Genomic DNA, 16,469 nt, shown 5'->3' with positions numbered 1-16,469 from the left:
TTGAGCCGGGCAGACTACGGCCACGTATTTTTTCCCCCCACGTTGCTTTTTTTTTTTTCCTCCATGGGAGAAACCTGTGGCAGAGCAGACCCATGGTGCAAAATAGCACTGGGGTTTTTTGCCCACTCCGCGCTGGGTCACAGCCAAATGCGCGGGGTCCGTCCAGCGCGCTCACGGCGTGCTTGAGTCAGGCGTGCTATTGGCCATGTGTTTTTATCTCGTGTAGGTTTTTTTCATCTCTGGGAGAAACATGTGGCAGAGCAGAGCCACAACGCAAGAGGACGGCACTGATTTTTCTCCCTCCGTAGTGGTTCACGACCAAGCGTGCAGGGTCCGGCATGCTCCAGGCGCCCTTGAGTCAGGCAGGCTACAACCACGTGTTTTTTAGTTCGCATGGGTTTTCTTCCTCTCTGGGAGAAGCCTGCGGCAAAGTGGACCTGCAGCACAGGAGGACAGCGCCGTTTTTTTCCCCCTCCGTGGCAGTTCATGGCCAAGCGTGCAGGGTCCGGCACGCTCCAGGCACGCTTGAGTCGGGAAGGCTACAACCACATGTTTTTCCCTGTGTGGTTTTTTTTTTCCCCTTGCATGGCAAAACCAGAGCCACGATGCAGGAGGACGGCGCCAGTTTGTCCCTGCTCTGTGCTGGGTCATGGACAAGCACACAGGGCAGCGTGCTCCTGGTGCACTTCAGTCGAACAAGCTACACCTATGTATTTTTTCCCCCGCGTGGTTTTTTTCCCCCCTTCCTGGTAGAAACCTGTAGCAGAGCAGAACCACAACGCAGGAGAACAGCGCTGGTTTTTCCCCGCTCCATGCTGGCTCACAGCTGAGCACACAGGGTCTGGTGCGCTCCCGGTGCGCTTCAGCCAGGCAGGCTACAGCCGCGTGTTTTTTTCCCCGCGGGGTTTGTTTTTGTTTTTCCTCCCCGGAAGAGACACGGGGCACAGCGGAGACACGGCGCAGGAAGACGGCGCTGGTTTTCCCTCCTCTGTGCCAGGTCATGGCCAAGCGCACAGGGTTTGGCACACTCCCAGCACACTTGAGCTGGGCAGGCTGCGGCTGTGTATTTTTTTTCCCCTCTGCATGGTTTTTATTCCTCACATGGCAGAACAGAATCACGATGTAGGAGGACGGCACCAATTTTACCCCTCCATGCCAGGTCACGGCCAAGCTCGCAGGGTCCCGCACGCTCAAGCCAGGCAGACTCCAGCCACAGGGGTGGTTTTTTCCCCCCCACCACGTTTTTTTGTTTTGTTTTGTTTTTTCCTTGCTGGCAGAGCAGAGTCGCAATGTGGGAGGACACCGCCAGTTTTTACCCCTCCGTGCCAGGTCACGGCCAACATTGCAGGGTCCAGCACGCTCCCAGCGCACTTGAACCGGGCAGACTCCAGCTGCGTGTTTCTTCCCAGCGTGGTTTCTTCTTCCTCGCATGGCAGAGCGGAACTGCAACGCAGGAGGACGGCGCTGGTCTTTTCCCCTCCGTCCCAGGCCACAACCAAGCGCGCAGCGTCCGGCACACTCGCGCCAACACCACTTACGTGCAAAACACATTGCAGCCATGAAAAACAACTCAGAAGGGGAGCAAGCGCTCCGGTTTTCGATGTGAGAGGAATTCAGGGAGGATCCAGGAAGCTCCCAGGGCTTGAGCTGGGATCCCGGATAATTTCCTTCCACGGGGAAACCTCAAGCAATTGGCAACTTCCCTCCCCGGTGTTAACGAGCTCGTTTAGCAGAAAAGTGGCTTTTTTTCCCCCATCCCGGAGACTGAACGAGCAAAGGACACGTCCCCCAGGGAGCTCTTCCATTTCTGCTCTGATGGTCATGGCTACAAGCTGGCAAATCCCGTGCCAAGGGCTTTCGTTGGGATGCAGGGCTTTACTGGCGCTGGGATCCTCAGGGAACTCAGCTGCGGGGTTGTCAGCGCTGTCGGAGGGGGATTTCATGCCGTTGAGCAGAGACGATCCGTGCGCCAACTCCTCTAAACGATGTGCCAAGGAGGGAAATCCAGTGTTGAGCCATGCCGGGATGAGCCAAAAGCTGCTCCAAGCGGCGCCGAGCCATGCCAGGATGAGCCGAAAGCTGCTCCGAGCGATGGTGGCACTGCTCTCACCTTCGTGCCGTACAGCGGCGGTGCCGGCTGGGCTCCGACCCCACTCCCTGCCATCGAGCTGCTTGGGAAGAGGAAACGTTCCCGGCACCGTGCCCGAACCCACCGCCAAACCCACCGGCACAGCCCATCCATGGCATGCAGTGAAACACCGTGGCATTGTCATCTTTACAGCCCCCCGCCGGCTCCGACACCACTCTGGCTGGTGGAGGAGGGAAGATTAAAAGCTCCCAGTGGACATTACGAGGTTGTCCATCGCCGGATGCTCGTTTAACCTTGGTTAACGAGCCCGGCAGAGGTCGGCCTCCTTCCACCAGCACAGGAACAGTGCCGGCGATCGCGGCACAGGTGAACCAGCACTGGGAACGGGTGAAGGGAAGAATTAGCAGGGGTCTGGATCCATCCCTGCCACATTCCCAGCCGGCGGATGCCAAATCCGTCACCGCTCGGGTACTGGGCGTCCCGGTGCTGCCGCCTGGCACCTGCTGCACGCTGCCTGTACTTACGCCCCTGCCAGTCCCGGATGCCTGGGTCCCCTCCTCAACACAGACCCCCCCCCTCTCCTCCAGACCCTCGAGTCCCCTCCTCAGCACAGACCCCCCTCCCTTCCAGACCCCTGGGTCCCCTCCTCAGTACAGACCCCCCCTCCCCTCCAGACCCCCCCCAAATACCTGAGTTCCCTCCTCAACACAGCCCCCCCGCCTTCCCCTCCAGACCCCCCCAGACCCCGGGGTCCTCTCCTCAACACAGACCCCCCCCTCCTTCCCTATACCCCCCTGGACACCTGGGTCCCCTCCTCAACACAGACACCCCCCCCAGACACCTGGGTCCCCCCTCCATCACCACCCCCCCCCATGCCCCCCCTCCCCAGGACCCCTGGCTCCCCGTACGCCCCCCCCCCCCGGACACCTGGGTCCCCCTCAGACCGGGGTAACCGTGGCCCGGTTACCTCAGACCCTGGACCCCCCCAAAAAACACCTGGGGCCCCCCCAAACCCGTTTCAGCACCCCGGACGGAGCCGGTACGAGGCGGGGGGTGGGGGGGGTGTCAGCGTCACCTCCCCCCAGCCCAACCGCGGGTCGCCCGGTAACGGCTCCGTTTCGTCTCCCACCGGGCCGAACCAGACACACACACACACTCCCCCCCCCCCCCGGTGGGTACTCACCCCACCGGTCCCCCGGGGCCAGGCCCACCGGGCGGCTGCTGCTGCTGCTGCTGCTGCTTCTTCTTCTTCTTCTTCTTCTTCTCCTCCTCCTCCTCAGCGGCGTCGCTGCTGCTGCTGCTGCAACCGCCGCCCCCGCCGCCTCCTGCCCGGTTCCGGCCTCCACAACAACCGCCTCGCCGGGGACATGGTCCCTTTAAATCCCCCCCCGGGGGCCCGGCCGGTCCCGGTCCCGGTCCCGCCGCCGCCGCCGCCGCCGCCTCCTCCTCCTCCTCCTCCTCCTGCGCCTCTCCGGCCTCTCCCCCGCCCCCCTCCCGCCGGCGGGGCCTGACTACGTCACGCCGCGCGCCACCGGGCCGCCGCCGACATCTTGAGGGCGGCGAACGGGAACCCAGCGCCGACGCGGCTGCCGCCCTCTCTTCGTCTTCTGCCGCCGCCGCCATGTTAAGGGCCGCGCCGTTCCGTTCAGCCCGCCCGCCCCGACGGAGCGGCGGTCGTCGTCGTCGCCGCCGCCCTCCGCCGCATTCCCCGACGGAGCGCGGCGCGGACTGATGACGTCGGCGGCTCGCCGTCGTCGCCATCTTGGGAGTGGCGGGGGGAGGAGGGAAGGGAAGAGGCGGCGCGGCGACCTTCCAGGAGGGGGGGGAGCGGCGCGGGTTGTTGCGTCATCGGAGAGCGACGGCGGCGCCGCGCGGCCATTTTAGGGGGGGCGGAGGGGGAAGGTCTGGCTGGTCGGGGAAAGGGGCGGCCCTGAGGGGACCCCGGCGGGACCCGTGGTCCTGCCAACCCCCAGGGGACCCCGTGGCCCTGTCCCAAAGAGGACCCGTCACCCCCAAAGTGTCCCCATGGCCCTGTCCCAAAAAGTCTCTGTGGCCCCGTCGCCCCCAAAGTGTCCCCATGGCCCTGCCCTGAGGGGTCCCTGTGGCCCCGTCACCCCCAAAGAGTCCCCATGGCCCTGTCCCAGAAAGTCCCCATGGCCCTGTCACCCCCAAAGTGTCCCCATTGCCCTGTCCCAAAAAGTCTCTGTGGCCCTGTCACCCCCAAAGTGTCCCCATTGCCCTGTCCCAAAAAGTCTCTGTGGCCCTGTCACCCCCAAAGTGTCCCCATTGCCTGCCCTGTCCCAAAAAGTCTCTGTGGCCCCGTCACCCCCAAAGAGTCCCCATGGCCCTGTCCCAGAAGGTCCCCATGGCCCTGTCACCCCCAAAGAGTCCCCATGGCCCTGTCCCAAAAAGTCCCTGTGGCCCTGTCACCCCCAAAGTCTCCCCATGGCCCTGTCCCAAAAAGTCCCTGTGGCCCTGTCACCCCCAAAGTCTCCCCATGGCCCTGTCCCAGAAAGTCCCCATGGCCCTGTCACCCCCAAAGTCTCCCCATGGCCCTGTCCCAAAAAGTCCCTGTGGCCCTGTCACCCCCAAAGTCTCCCCATGGCCCTGTCCCAAAAAGTCCCTGTGGCCCTGTCACCCTCAAAGTGTCCCCGTGGCCCTGTCCCAGAGAGTCTCCATGGTCCTGTCACCCCCAAAGTGTCCCCATGGCCCTGCCATCTCTGTCACTTTTCCAGGTCCCCATGGGTCTCCTCCAGGTCCCCATGGCCCTGCCATCCCTGTCACTGGTCCTAGGATGTCCCCGGCAGGCGTAGGGTGCTGGGGACAGAGCCCTGAGCGGTGGCAGGTCACAACCGAGTACCTCGTGGCGGTGACACCAACACTGTTTATTGCCTGGGGAGGGGACACCCCGCGGGATCAGGATTAAATGCCCTTCAGAAAGACCCAGGAGACGGCGGGTGACCGGGCTGCAGGGACACGTTGGGGACATCGGGGCAACCAGTTACACGCTGGTGGCCTGAGAGTCGTCACCGCTCTCGTCCCAACCCCGTGCCGGCATCCTGCGTCCCGTCCTCCCAGGGTGGCCCAGGGCTTGGGCGATGGCATCCCGCAGCTCTGTCTGCTCCTTCTCCAGTGCCGACAGCCGTCTCTCCTGCGAGGGGACCGTGTCAGCCCCCACCCGGGTCCCTCTTGTCACCCATGGGTGCACCTGCATCCTGGCTCTTACCAGCTCTCGGCTCTTCTCCTCGCTGGCCTTCAGCCTCTCCAGGTCTTTCTTCCTGGTGCCTTCAGCCACCGTCAACCTAATTGGGTTGGGAATGAGCCAAGACCCCGACCCGGTGGTGGGGCACCCGCTGGCGTGGAGCACCCACCGGTTTGGGGAACCCACTCCCCATCCCCATCCCTACCTGGCACCCAAATTGGCCGCACGGGCGTTCGCCTCCTCCAACTGCTGCCGGAGACGCTCAAGCTGCTCTCGGTGCTGACCCTGCTCCTGCCGCAATCCGCAGTGTTGGACTTCCATCTCTCCCGCTCGCGTCTCCACCAGCCGTAACTTCTCCCGGTTCTCCGCCACCTCCTTCCGCAGTGCCTCGATCAACCGCCCATGCTGGAGGGGGACGAGGACGGGATGTGTGTGTGTGTGGGGATTATCGGTGGACACCCCAGTGGGTTTGGCTGTCACCCACCCCACGGTTACCTTCTCCAAGGGGCGGATGGCGTAGAGCTCGCCCTGTGCCGCCGCCGCCGCCGCCTCCTCCGCATAGCGCTGCCACGGCACCGTCGATTTGCGCGGTAGCGACGCCGACGAGCGCAGCTTCCCATGACCCTACAGCACCGGCGGCACTTATTAACGCTGCCGTACTCCTCGGAGCACCGGCCCTAACACGAGGGCGGCATGGCAGCCACCGTGGCTTACCGGGACGTTGCGGGGGATGAGGGATCCTGGGTTGTCATCGACCAGTGGCTCCGCCACGTGCTCGGCGCTGGCCTGCTTGCGTAGGCGCCGGGCAGCTTTACTCTGCGCCGGCACGCTCTGGGTGCGTTGCACGTTGCGGCGTTCCCGGCTGGACGGCGGTGATGGTACTGGTGCCGGTGCCGGCTCCGGTTCCGGCCCGTCCTCCCGGCCCCGAACTCGGCGGATGCTGATGAGGGACTGGCTCTTGATGAGGGGGCTGTGCTTGCTCAGGTCCCGTGGTGGCACGAAGCCTGGTTTGAAGCTGTCTGCCGGGCTGTGAGGGGAGATGGGGTGATGGCATGGCCAGATACCAGGGTGGTGCTGGACCCAGGAGGGACCAGAACCACCCTGAACCCAGTCTGGACCAGAGGCACCCCAAACCCAGTTGGGATTGAACCCATCTCCTGACCCCAGCCTGGACCTTAAGCACCCCAAACCCAGTTGGGACCAGAAACATCTCTCAAGCCCAACCAGAACCGGAACCAGCATCAAGACCAGCCTTGACCTGAACCACCCCAAACCCACCCAGAACCAGAGTCACCCCAAACCCAGCCAGAACCAGAACCACCCTGAACCCAGCCAGCACCAGAAACACCCCCTAAATCCATCTGGGACCAGAAACATCTCCTGGACCCAGCCTGGATCAGAATTATCCACCAAATCCAGTCCAGACCAGAACCATCCCCTACCTGGACCGCAGCCATCTGCTGGACCCATCAGGGACCAAAACCATGCCCTGAACCCAACTGGGACCAGTGACTTCGAACCCATTCTGGACCAGAGTCACCCTAGACCCAACTAGGACCAGAACTATCCCCTGAACCCCGCCAGGACGAGAACCACCCCAAACCCATCCTAGTGTCACGCCTCTACCAAAGCTCCTCCTGGCCCCACACGTCCACCTTGGTCCCATATGTCCCTCTGTCCACCCACCGGTAACTTCGCTCTGTGGTGGAGCTGAGACGGACGGAGACGGGGACGGGGGTCCCCTCCCTGATGGCAGTGAGGATGGTGGGTAGGGGCTCCAGCTCCTCCTGCGTGGCCTACCAGGACAAGACAAGGACGTTATGGGGACAATGGGTGGTCTTGGGGTAGGTGCCATCCATGGGGCAGTGGACACCAGGTCTCTGTGTGGGGAGAAGGAGGTGGCCAGTCTTGCCAGCTACCCTTGGGGACAAATGGGTGGTGGCACCTGGTCCAGGCTGGAGAAGATGTCGCAGAGCAGGAGGTGGAGAGTGGCGAGCTCCAGAGCCAGGTCCACGTAGCCGTCGTAGGTGGCCATGTGGACGCTGCTCTCAGGGTTGGCCACGCTCTGCAGGAATTCTGTCATGGTGCTCCAGTTGTGCTCCAGGAACTCATTCATGAAGCCCATGTAGGCCTCCTTCTCACCAAACCTGGGGACCACAATGTCTGGTTGCCTGGGGACAAGGCAATGGCCTGGGCCACCACCATGGTCACGAGCCACCATCATGGTCATGGGCCACGCCACCTCCGGGATCATGCACCATGTCATTGCAATGACCCTGCACCATGTCACTGCAATGACCCTGCACCATGTCACCACCCTGGCTACAAGCCAGGACATGTGAGGACACTGCCATGTTCTTGCACCAAGCCACCCATAGGTCAGGCCACCACAGGTGACACATGAGGCCCTGCTGCTGGGACACATCAGCCCCATGCATGCAGTGGAGATGCTCCCTGCTGCCCCATGGCTGGTTCATGGCATGTAGGAGATGTCCCTGCTTGCCACACAGCATGTAGGAGGTGTCACTGCTGCCCCATGACATTTAAGGGACATCCCTGCTGCTCTGTGGCATGTTGGGGACAACCCTACCACTCCATGGTATGTTGGGGACAACCCTACTGCCCCATGACTGTCCACGGCATGTGCCACACAGCATGTAGGGGATGTCCCCGCTGCCCCATGGCTTCCCCATGGGCATGTCCCTCCCCACCGGCGCTGGTGCTGTGCCCTGCCATGACGTACGTGGTGAAGTTGGCCAAGTTCTGGATGACCTTGGCCACGAGGGTGAGGGTACGGGCAGTGGCCTCGCTGGGATACTCCTGGACGAGGCCAAAGAGGCTGGGGGACATGACGGCAGGGCAGAGGAACCGTAGGAAGAGGGAGGCCGAGACCAGGCGCTGTCCGATGGGCGCCTTGCCCCGTGCCGCGCACTCCTCCTGCCATGCTGCAAAGATCTCGCCCAGCTCTGCCGGGAAGGCGCTGTGGGGAGAGACACCCTGAAGGGTGCTGGGGCAGGTGGCTGGCCCTGGAGCCACCCCAGCAAGCCACGTGGGACATGGTGCCCACCATGCCTGTGCTTGTCCACAGGCCAGTCCCTTGTGCTTGTCCCCAAGCTTGTCCCTGGATTATTCCTGGTGCCCATGCCCATCCCAGGGATGGTGCCAGTCCCCAAACCCATCCCCAGGATGATGCCAATCCTCAAACCCATCCCCATGCCCATCCTGGTGCCAGTGCCTGTCCTCCTGCCCATTCCCATTCCTGTCCCCAAGCCCGTCCCTATGCCCATGCCCACCTCCAAGCCTGTCCCCAGGTCTTCATGGTGCTGGTGCCCACCCCAGGCTTCTCCCATTGCCCGTACCAGTGTCCATCCCCAAGCCCATCCCTGGGCAGGTGCCCACCCCCACGGCCATCTCCGTGCCCAATCCCATGGCCCGCGCAGGGGCTGTCCCTCACTCGCAGGACGCAGCGATGCGTTGGAAGGTCTCCTCGCAGACTTGCCGCAGGTTGTTCTGGTTGTCAGAGAGGTCAAGGCCAGCGCATTTGCTGGGATCCACCTCGCAGCTATCATCCGAGGTGCAGAGCTGGGCCACGGCCTCACCTGAACACCAAGGAACAACCCGTAAGGGGACCAACCAACCACCACCGTGGGCATGGCCGTGACAAGCCTCCACTTTCTGGGGGTGTCCTACAGCCCCACAATGCTCTGTCCATGCCCCGCACCCCACCACACCCCCTAACATCCCACAAAGATGTGTAACGTTCAGCCGTACCCAGCGTGTCCTGGAGGTACTTGCCCCCCACCAGTTTCATGTACTCGTCGATGGCCTTGGTGGCCAGCGTGTTCTCACGGAAGATCAGTGCCTCGCGGTCATCAAAGCGGTCCAGCTCGGCCACACCGAGGTCGATGAGGAATGACTGCCAGGTGGACGTGTTGAAGGGCTCAGTGGGCACCCATGGCCCCAAACCGACCTGACCAACCCACCCTGGGAAGTGCCAGGACCTCCTGGCGCTCCCCTGAACTGCAGTTCCCATCCATCCCATCCCAACTCGTCCACCCCAACCAAAACCGACTCTCCAGTCCCATCCCATCCCATTCCAACTCAACCCAACCCAACCCATCCACCTCATCCCAACTCAACCAAACGCAACCCATCCAACCCATCCCAACCCAACCCATCCAACTCATCCCAACCCAACCCATCCACCCCATCCCATCCCACCCCAACTCTCCCAGCACCCCCAACCCATGATGTCCCTCCTACCCCAACTGCCATGCCCACAGCACCCCAGGCAGCACCCATCTTGCCCTCACCCACCCTCCCCACATCCCCCATGGCCAGCACCCGCTCCACCTTGGCCTTCCCAGTGCTCTGCAAGACGCGGACGAGAGCACCAGCCAGCTCCTCCTTGTGCCGCACGGCGATGGTGGGCTCCAGATGGGCACACAGCTCCCGGTAATGGAAGGTGATGAACTCAGCCAATTCCTTGTAGCGTACGATGGGCAGCACCCGCACCTCCCGGTAGCGCCCGCGTACCCTCACCGATGGCATCCGCTCACCTCCCCCGGGACCACTCAGTGGGTACCAACGCTCCAAGGGCTGCCGGGCAGCCGCCAGCTCGGCCAAGGGGACGGTAATGGAGGCTACTGGTTGACCGGGGTGGTCATCACGGCAAAGGGTGAGGGTGAGGGCACGGGCGGGTGGCAGGGCGGCCAATTGGAAGAGTTCACCCCAAAAGAGCTCGCCGTCGGGACCGGCCACCTTGGCGGTGGTACGGGCGAAGAGGGTGCCGTCCAGGTGGAGGTGACAACGGAGGCGACGCCGAGGTGGCAGGTCCCGTGCTTCGTACACCCACAGGCTCAGCGCCAGCTCCAGCCTCTCGCAGTTGTCCTGCCGGGGTGGGGGACATGGGTGGGGAGGTCAAGGGGACAGTGGGGGACATGGGGGGGTAGGTGAATCTGCACGGGGGTTGAGGGGGACAGGGAATTCTGTGGGTGGACAGGAGGGGACATGGGGGACAGAGGGACACGTGGGAATGGGGGGGACAAGGATGGACAGGAAGGAACATTGGGGGACAGGAGGAGACATGGGAGGATGGGGTGGGAGTGGGGACAGGAGGGGACATGGAGGGACAGGAAGGGACATGGAGGGACAGGAGGGGACATGGGGACATGGGTGGACAACCAAATCCTCAGGGGGACATGGGTGATAGCCAAACCCATGGTGGGACAGGAGGGGACACAAGGGGACAACCAAGCCCCCAGGGGACAGGAGGGTACATGGGGGGACAAGCAAGCCCCCAGGAGTACATCAGGGTTGTGGGTGCCTGCAGGGCTCCAGGGTGGAGTGGGGGGGTTGTGCCTCAGTTTCCCCACCCAGCCCTGCCAGCGGGCCTCATCCTGCCCATTGGGGAGACAGGAGGGCAGCGGGTGGCCTCTCATGTCTGGGTGCTGGAGGTTCCCGTCCCCTGGGGGTGGCAGGGGTGTCCCACGGGTGTCCTCGCGGTCCCACCTTGTTGGGCTGCACGGTCCGGCGCAGGTTCTCAATCCAGCGGTCGCGTTCGGCCAGGGACGTGCACCCGAAGGACCGGCTGCCCTCGCCCGTGATGACCTGGGTGCGGGGAAGGTGTCTGGGGGGGGGCTACGCTCTGGGGTCTGGGTGCCCATGGCTAAGGGCTGTGCTGGTGTGTCCCTTTGGGGTGCTCAGTGGGGGTGCCCTGGGGGCTTGGGCAGGGTGCTCTGGGTGCCCCTTCGGGGTGTCCTGCGTGCCCTGGATGACTGTGCAGGATGTCTTGGGTGCCCCGGGTACCTGAGGTGCTGTGGATGCCCCCCCAGGGTGCCCTGGGTGTCTGCCCAGGGTGCCTGGGGTGCTCTGGATGCTCTGGGTGCCCCTCCAAGGTGCCTGGGGTGCCCTGGGGTCCCTTTCAGGTTGCCTGGGGTGCTCTGGGTGCCCATCCAGGGTGCCCCGGGTGCCTCTTCGGGGCGCCCTGAACACCCACCCAAGCCCGTTACCTGAAAGCAAAACTTCTCGCCCACGATGCTGCCGTGCACGGGCCGGATGATGACATTGTCCCCAGTGAGGTCCAGTTCAGCCACGCTGGGAGGTGGCAGCAGCGACTCCCGCGAACCGCTCCGGCTGGGGACCCTACGGGGACAGGACCATCACCGGGGCACCCTCACCAGCACCCGTGACCCCACCGCCACCCTCTGCGGTGCCGTACCTCTCACCGTTGGGGACCGTCACTGCCGGCGTCTCGACTTTGGGGACGCCGCGACCTTTCCGCTCCCGGAGCCTCTTCCACAACAACCCCTGGATGGGGTAAGGAGATGGCTGCCGTGTCACCCATGGGTGGGCCTGAGCACCCGGGAGAAGGGGGGGCTGGGACTGTGGGGAGGGGGGATGCCCACCTTGACATTGGTGAACTGGGAGGTGGAGGAGGTCTCGCTCTCGGCGCTTCTCCCGGCACCCCGGGTGCTCTTCTCATCTGCAGCCAGGTCTGGAGGGGCACCCAACATCAGGACCCCCCCCCCTTTACCAGCACCCCAAGCACCCCAACACCATGCCAGGCTTGAGAAGGGGCAGGATACACCCATACGCAACCCTCCCCCCGCAGGGAAACATCAACCAAAGCTGGAGGAAGGACCCAGGCACCTTGTTCTGGGTGCCAAATCCTGCCAGCACCTCACAGTATCTACAGCCCGGAGATGCAGCCAAGCTTCGGGTGCTGAAAATGGGTGCTCATGGGCGCAAGGAAGAAGGGGGCAGTAGGATGTATCCTGCTGCCCCAGCTCCAGTGCACAGCGCCAGCGTCCAGGCTTGGTGCTCAGCCCCGGTGCCGCGATGCCGAGCACCCATCCAGGATGGTCCCCACCCCGGTGCCATGAGGGTGCCAGCCCCGGTGCCAGCGTGGGGGTAACTCACCTCCCTGCGCGGTGCAGAGCAGCCAGCGGCGGGGCCCCATGGCTGGCAGCAACGCCGTCTGCCCACGCCGGTGAGGGGCGCGGGGAGGAAGCCGAAAGCATTTATCGCTCGGATCAGCAGACGCAGCAGCATGGAGGAAGCGGTGACGGTACGAGGCAGCATCGCACCCAGCGCTTCCTCCGTGCACCCGGCTCGGTGGGGGACACGGGGCACGGTGGGGTGCACGGCACAAAGCACGGCGCGGTGCCTAGCACGGTACCCGGTGCAGGGTATGGCACGGTGTGGTGCGTGGCACAGGGCACGGCGCGGGGCATGGCACAGGGCACGGCGTGGTACGTGGCGTGGTACATTGTGTGGTACGTGGCACGGGATGCGGCATTGGCACGGGATGCGGCGTGGTGCCCAGCGCGGTGCACAAACGGTGCACGGCACGGTGAGTGGCGTGGTGCATGGCACAGGACGCGACACGGTGTGACGTGAGGCTTAGCAGGGTGGATGACACGGGGCACGGCTTGCTGCATGGCACGGTGTGTGACATGGGCACGGCACAAAGTCTGGCATCTGGCACGGCATGGGCACAACACGGGGCATGGCATGGGGTGCCGTACGGTGCTCGGCACCGGGCACAGCATGGGGCATGACTATGGAGCACAGCGCACAGGGCATGGCACAGGGCATGGCCATGATGCAAGACATAGGGTGCGTGGCACAGAGCGTGGCACGGTGCGTGGCACAGGGCACAGCCACGATGCATTGCCCGGTGCATGGTAACATGGCACATGGCAACACGGCGCATGGCACGATGCATGGCACAAGGCACAGCCAGGATGCACGGTGTGGGGCATGGGGCAGCGCACGGCGCCTGGCACGGTGCATATCACAGCGCACAGCGGCACGGTGCATGGCACAGGGCATGGCACGGGGCACGGCCACGATGCCTGGCACTGTGCGCGGTGCATGATCGTATGGTACACGGCACGGGGCGTGCCATGGCACGTAGCCCAAGGAGCTCCGTGCAGTGGAGCCGCACGGGACCTGCACACACACAAGTCACACCAGCACGTGCCAACACCCCGTGGCATCGGTGCGTGCCGGCACGGGGCGACCTCGCTCACCGGGGTCCCTCCTGCCGCCTGCTGGGTACAGGTTGGTGCTGTCGGAGATGGAGCTCCCCGTCCGGTTCCTGTTCCTACATGAAGCCTGGTGGCACGGAGGGGTCAGGCACCGCTGTCCCCAGCACCCATCTGTGCACCCCGTCACCCAAGGGACACCAGCACGAGCCCCTGGGTGCCCAGGGGACTGTTGTCCCCTTGTCCTCACCTCCTCGTCCTTGCCTACAAGGATCAGATGTCCGTCCACCAAGGAGAAGTTGGAGACATCCCACACCGGGGCGTCAGGTGCTGGAGCCAGTGGGATCGATGACACCCCGTGGGTGCTTGCTGGGGGTGCAGAGCAGGGTGTCAGGGGGAGACTGGGTGCTCACCATGCGCCCGTCACCCATGGGCGGCGTGGCAGTGCCAGGGGACACGTGGCTGTGGCTATGCCACCGTGGGTATGGTGATGCCGGGGGATGTATGGCCGCGGCTGTGCCACAACCAGGGTGGCAATGCTGGGGGACATGTGGCTGTGCCGCCGTCAGCGTGGCAATGCCAGGCCACGCTTGGCCGTGGCCACGCCATGATGGGGACAAAGCCGGCTGGCTGCCCTGCCCCAGCGCCCTGCCTGCACCGTGGGTGTCCCTGCTGGAGCCAAGCCGGTTTTGCCAGATCCGGGTGCCGCAGGGGCTGGCACGGCTCCACGTGCCGCCAACGAGCCCCGTGCCGGGCACACACGGGGACCAGGGCCACGTGAGTCCGGGAGCAGGCCTTGGGGCCAGGTGGGACCCAGCCATCCTGCACCCATGGGTGCCCCCCCCCCCCAACCCTGGAGGGCACCTGCAGGCAGGAGATCCCCAACACCAGCAAAGCCTGGCCACATCCTACGCCCCTCTATGTCTCCCACCATCACCCACCGCCTCCCAGACCCCAGTGGTCACCATCACCCATCACCATCACCCACTAACTGTTGCCCCCAACCCACCGCCCATCACCCATTGCATTCCAGACCATCACGCATTTCCATTGCCCACCACCCATCAGCCCCCAACCCATCATCCATCACCCCCAATTGATCACCCATCATCATCACCACCCATCACCCTCCAACCCATCACCCTCCAACCAACACCCATCATTATCACCCCCACCCATCACCCCCCAACTCATCACCCATCGTTATCACCCCCCACCCATCACTCATCACCCATCACCCCCCAACCCATCACCCATCATTATCACCCCCCACCCATCACTCATCACCCATCACCCCCCAACCCATCACCCATCGTTATCACCCATCACCCCCCACCCATCACTCCCAACCCATCACCCATCATCACCCATCATTATCACCCCCCACCCATCACTCCCAACCCATCACCTACAACCACCTACCACCCATCATCCCCCAACCCATCACCCCCAACTCCTCCCCAACCACCACCGCCCCTATCCCATCACCGTCACCCACCACCAGCACCCTGACGCCCACCCTCCCCATCACCCCCGTACCTGGAACAGCATCGTGGGGCACCTGCTCAGCCCTGGCACCGCTCTCCACGTGACCCTTCCTCTTGGACATGGAGCGCAGGTACTTCTGCAGGGTGGCCTTGCCACCCTCGGGTCCCCGGGTCTCCTTGGTGCCCTTGGAGGGTGCCGAAAAAGCCCGTTGGAAGAGGGACCGGCGGGTGCTGGCTTTGGGTGCCCCCAAGCCGGAGCTCCCCTTTCCAGCCCCATCATCGGGGCTATCAGATTCGGGTTGGCTGTAGGAACGTTTCCATCCCTGCAACCGGGTCCAACGCCGGCTCCCCGGGGACCCCGTGCCCCGTTCAGGTTCTCGGTCACCCATGGGTGCTGCCGTTCGCCATTTGTAGGTCTTCAGTAGAGTTGGTGGCTCGGGTCCCAGCGGGGGTTTCTCCACTTCCATCTGTGGGATGGGGAGAGCCACGTTAGCCACGGGGTGTCCACGGGCTGGCATGGGGCGGGGGGGGCAAGGGCACCCCCAACCTGGCATTCCCACCCAGTCACCCCTATTTGGGTGCCCCATCCAAGTATCCCTTTTGGGGCACCCCCACCCAGGCACCCCTATTCATGGGACCCCCATGCAAGGGCACCCCTATCTGGGTGTCTCTATCTGGGCACCCAAGCCCAGGCACCCTCATTTGGGTGTCCCTATCCAGGCACCCATGTACAGGCACCCTATATGAGCACCCTATCCAGACACCCCTATTTGGGTGCCTACACCCAGTGCACCCCCATCTAGGTGCCCTTATCTGGGGGCCTCTATCTGGGCACCCCCACCCAGGCAACCCTATTTATGCACCCTTATGTGGGTTCCCCCATCCAGGCACCCCAATCCAGGCACCCTTATTGGGGCACCTCTATTTTGTCACCCCATTTACGCACCTTTATCTGGGTGCCCCTCTCTGGGCACCCCTACCTGGGTGCCCTTCTCCAGAGCACCTAATCCAGGCACCCCTATTTGGGTCCTCTCATCCCGGGCACCCTTATCTGGGCACCCACATTGGGGCACCCTAAGGTGCCCATTGCTGTGGGGCATCCCTGCCCACCAAGGGGTCCCCATTTCCGTGAGTGCTCCAGCCGCCAATGGGTCCCCCAATCTTGTGGGTGCCCATGTCCCCAGGGTGCCCCTGCCCACTGAGGGGGTCCCCATCTTGTGGGTGCCGATGTTCTGGGGTGCCCCTGCCCACCGAGGGGTCCCCATCTTGTGGGTGCTGATGTTCTGGGGTGCCCCTGCCCACCGAGGGGTCCCCATCTTGTGGGTGCCGATGCCCCTGCCCACGGAGCAGGTCCCCCACCCAGTGGGTGCCCACACCACCGTACCCACGCCGGCCCCTGCCCCCTGCAGCACCCATCCCTGCCAGGGCGCGGTGGCACCCGGGGGGTGCGGCAGCATCAGGATTCGGTGACACCGGGGCGCGGTGAACACCAGGGACACGGTGACACCCAGGCAGGTGGCCCGCCACCACCTCGGCTCCGAGCGCAGGCGGGTGCCGGAGATGCTTCCGTCGCCGATGCGGCCTCGTTTCCCCTCGCGCCGCCACGGCATTTCCTCCTGGCACCTGCACCCCGCGCCGAGCCCAGGCCTTGGGGACCCCCCCCCAGCTCCCCAGGGTGCACACATGGGTGCGGGCCAGGG

At 64.2% G+C, this 16,469-nt stretch overlaps 2 protein-coding genes across 4 annotated transcripts in view; both read right to left on the bottom strand.

Moving 5' to 3' along the window:
• WIZ (WIZ zinc finger) overlaps positions 1–3,747 on the bottom strand; it is a 58,359-nt gene extending 54,612 nt beyond the window's left edge. For 2 of the 3 annotated variants that reach the window (XM_069797566.1, XM_069797567.1), the window contains exon 1: positions 3,273–3,746. In XM_069797566.1, coding sequence (XP_069653667.1) covers positions 3,273–3,712 — 440 coding nt within the window. In that variant the 5' untranslated portion in view covers positions 3,713–3,746. Of the gene's footprint in view, positions 1–3,272 lie in introns of all 3 variants that reach the window. The other variant, XM_069797568.1, reaches the window with a different exon arrangement.
• Positions 3,748–4,847: 1,100 nt separating this feature from the next.
• Positions 4,848–15,236, bottom strand: RASAL3 (RAS protein activator like 3). Its single transcript, XM_069797565.1, has 18 exons — positions 14,822–15,236; positions 13,533–13,651; positions 13,328–13,412; positions 11,699–11,787; positions 11,512–11,600; positions 11,303–11,435; positions 10,803–10,901; positions 9,645–10,181; positions 9,063–9,207; positions 8,746–8,890; positions 8,035–8,271; positions 7,237–7,438; positions 6,978–7,087; positions 6,006–6,318; positions 5,787–5,915; positions 5,497–5,696; positions 5,316–5,391; positions 4,848–5,240 (listed from the first exon to the last, which is right to left on the bottom strand). The coding sequence occupies exons 1-18, from the start codon at positions 15,234–15,236 to the stop codon at positions 5,091–5,093; spliced, it is 3,273 nt and encodes a 1,090-aa protein (XP_069653666.1). The 3' UTR covers positions 4,848–5,090.
• Positions 15,237–16,469: the final 1,233 nt, after the last annotated feature.

This window comes from Haliaeetus albicilla, chromosome 11 (genome assembly GCF_947461875.1).
Source record: "Haliaeetus albicilla chromosome 11, bHalAlb1.1, whole genome shotgun sequence".
NCBI classification, from domain to species: Eukaryota; Metazoa; Chordata; class Aves; order Accipitriformes; family Accipitridae; genus Haliaeetus; species Haliaeetus albicilla.
Note: the sequence above shows the minus strand (reverse complement) of the source record. Positions and strands in the feature narration are given on the sequence as shown.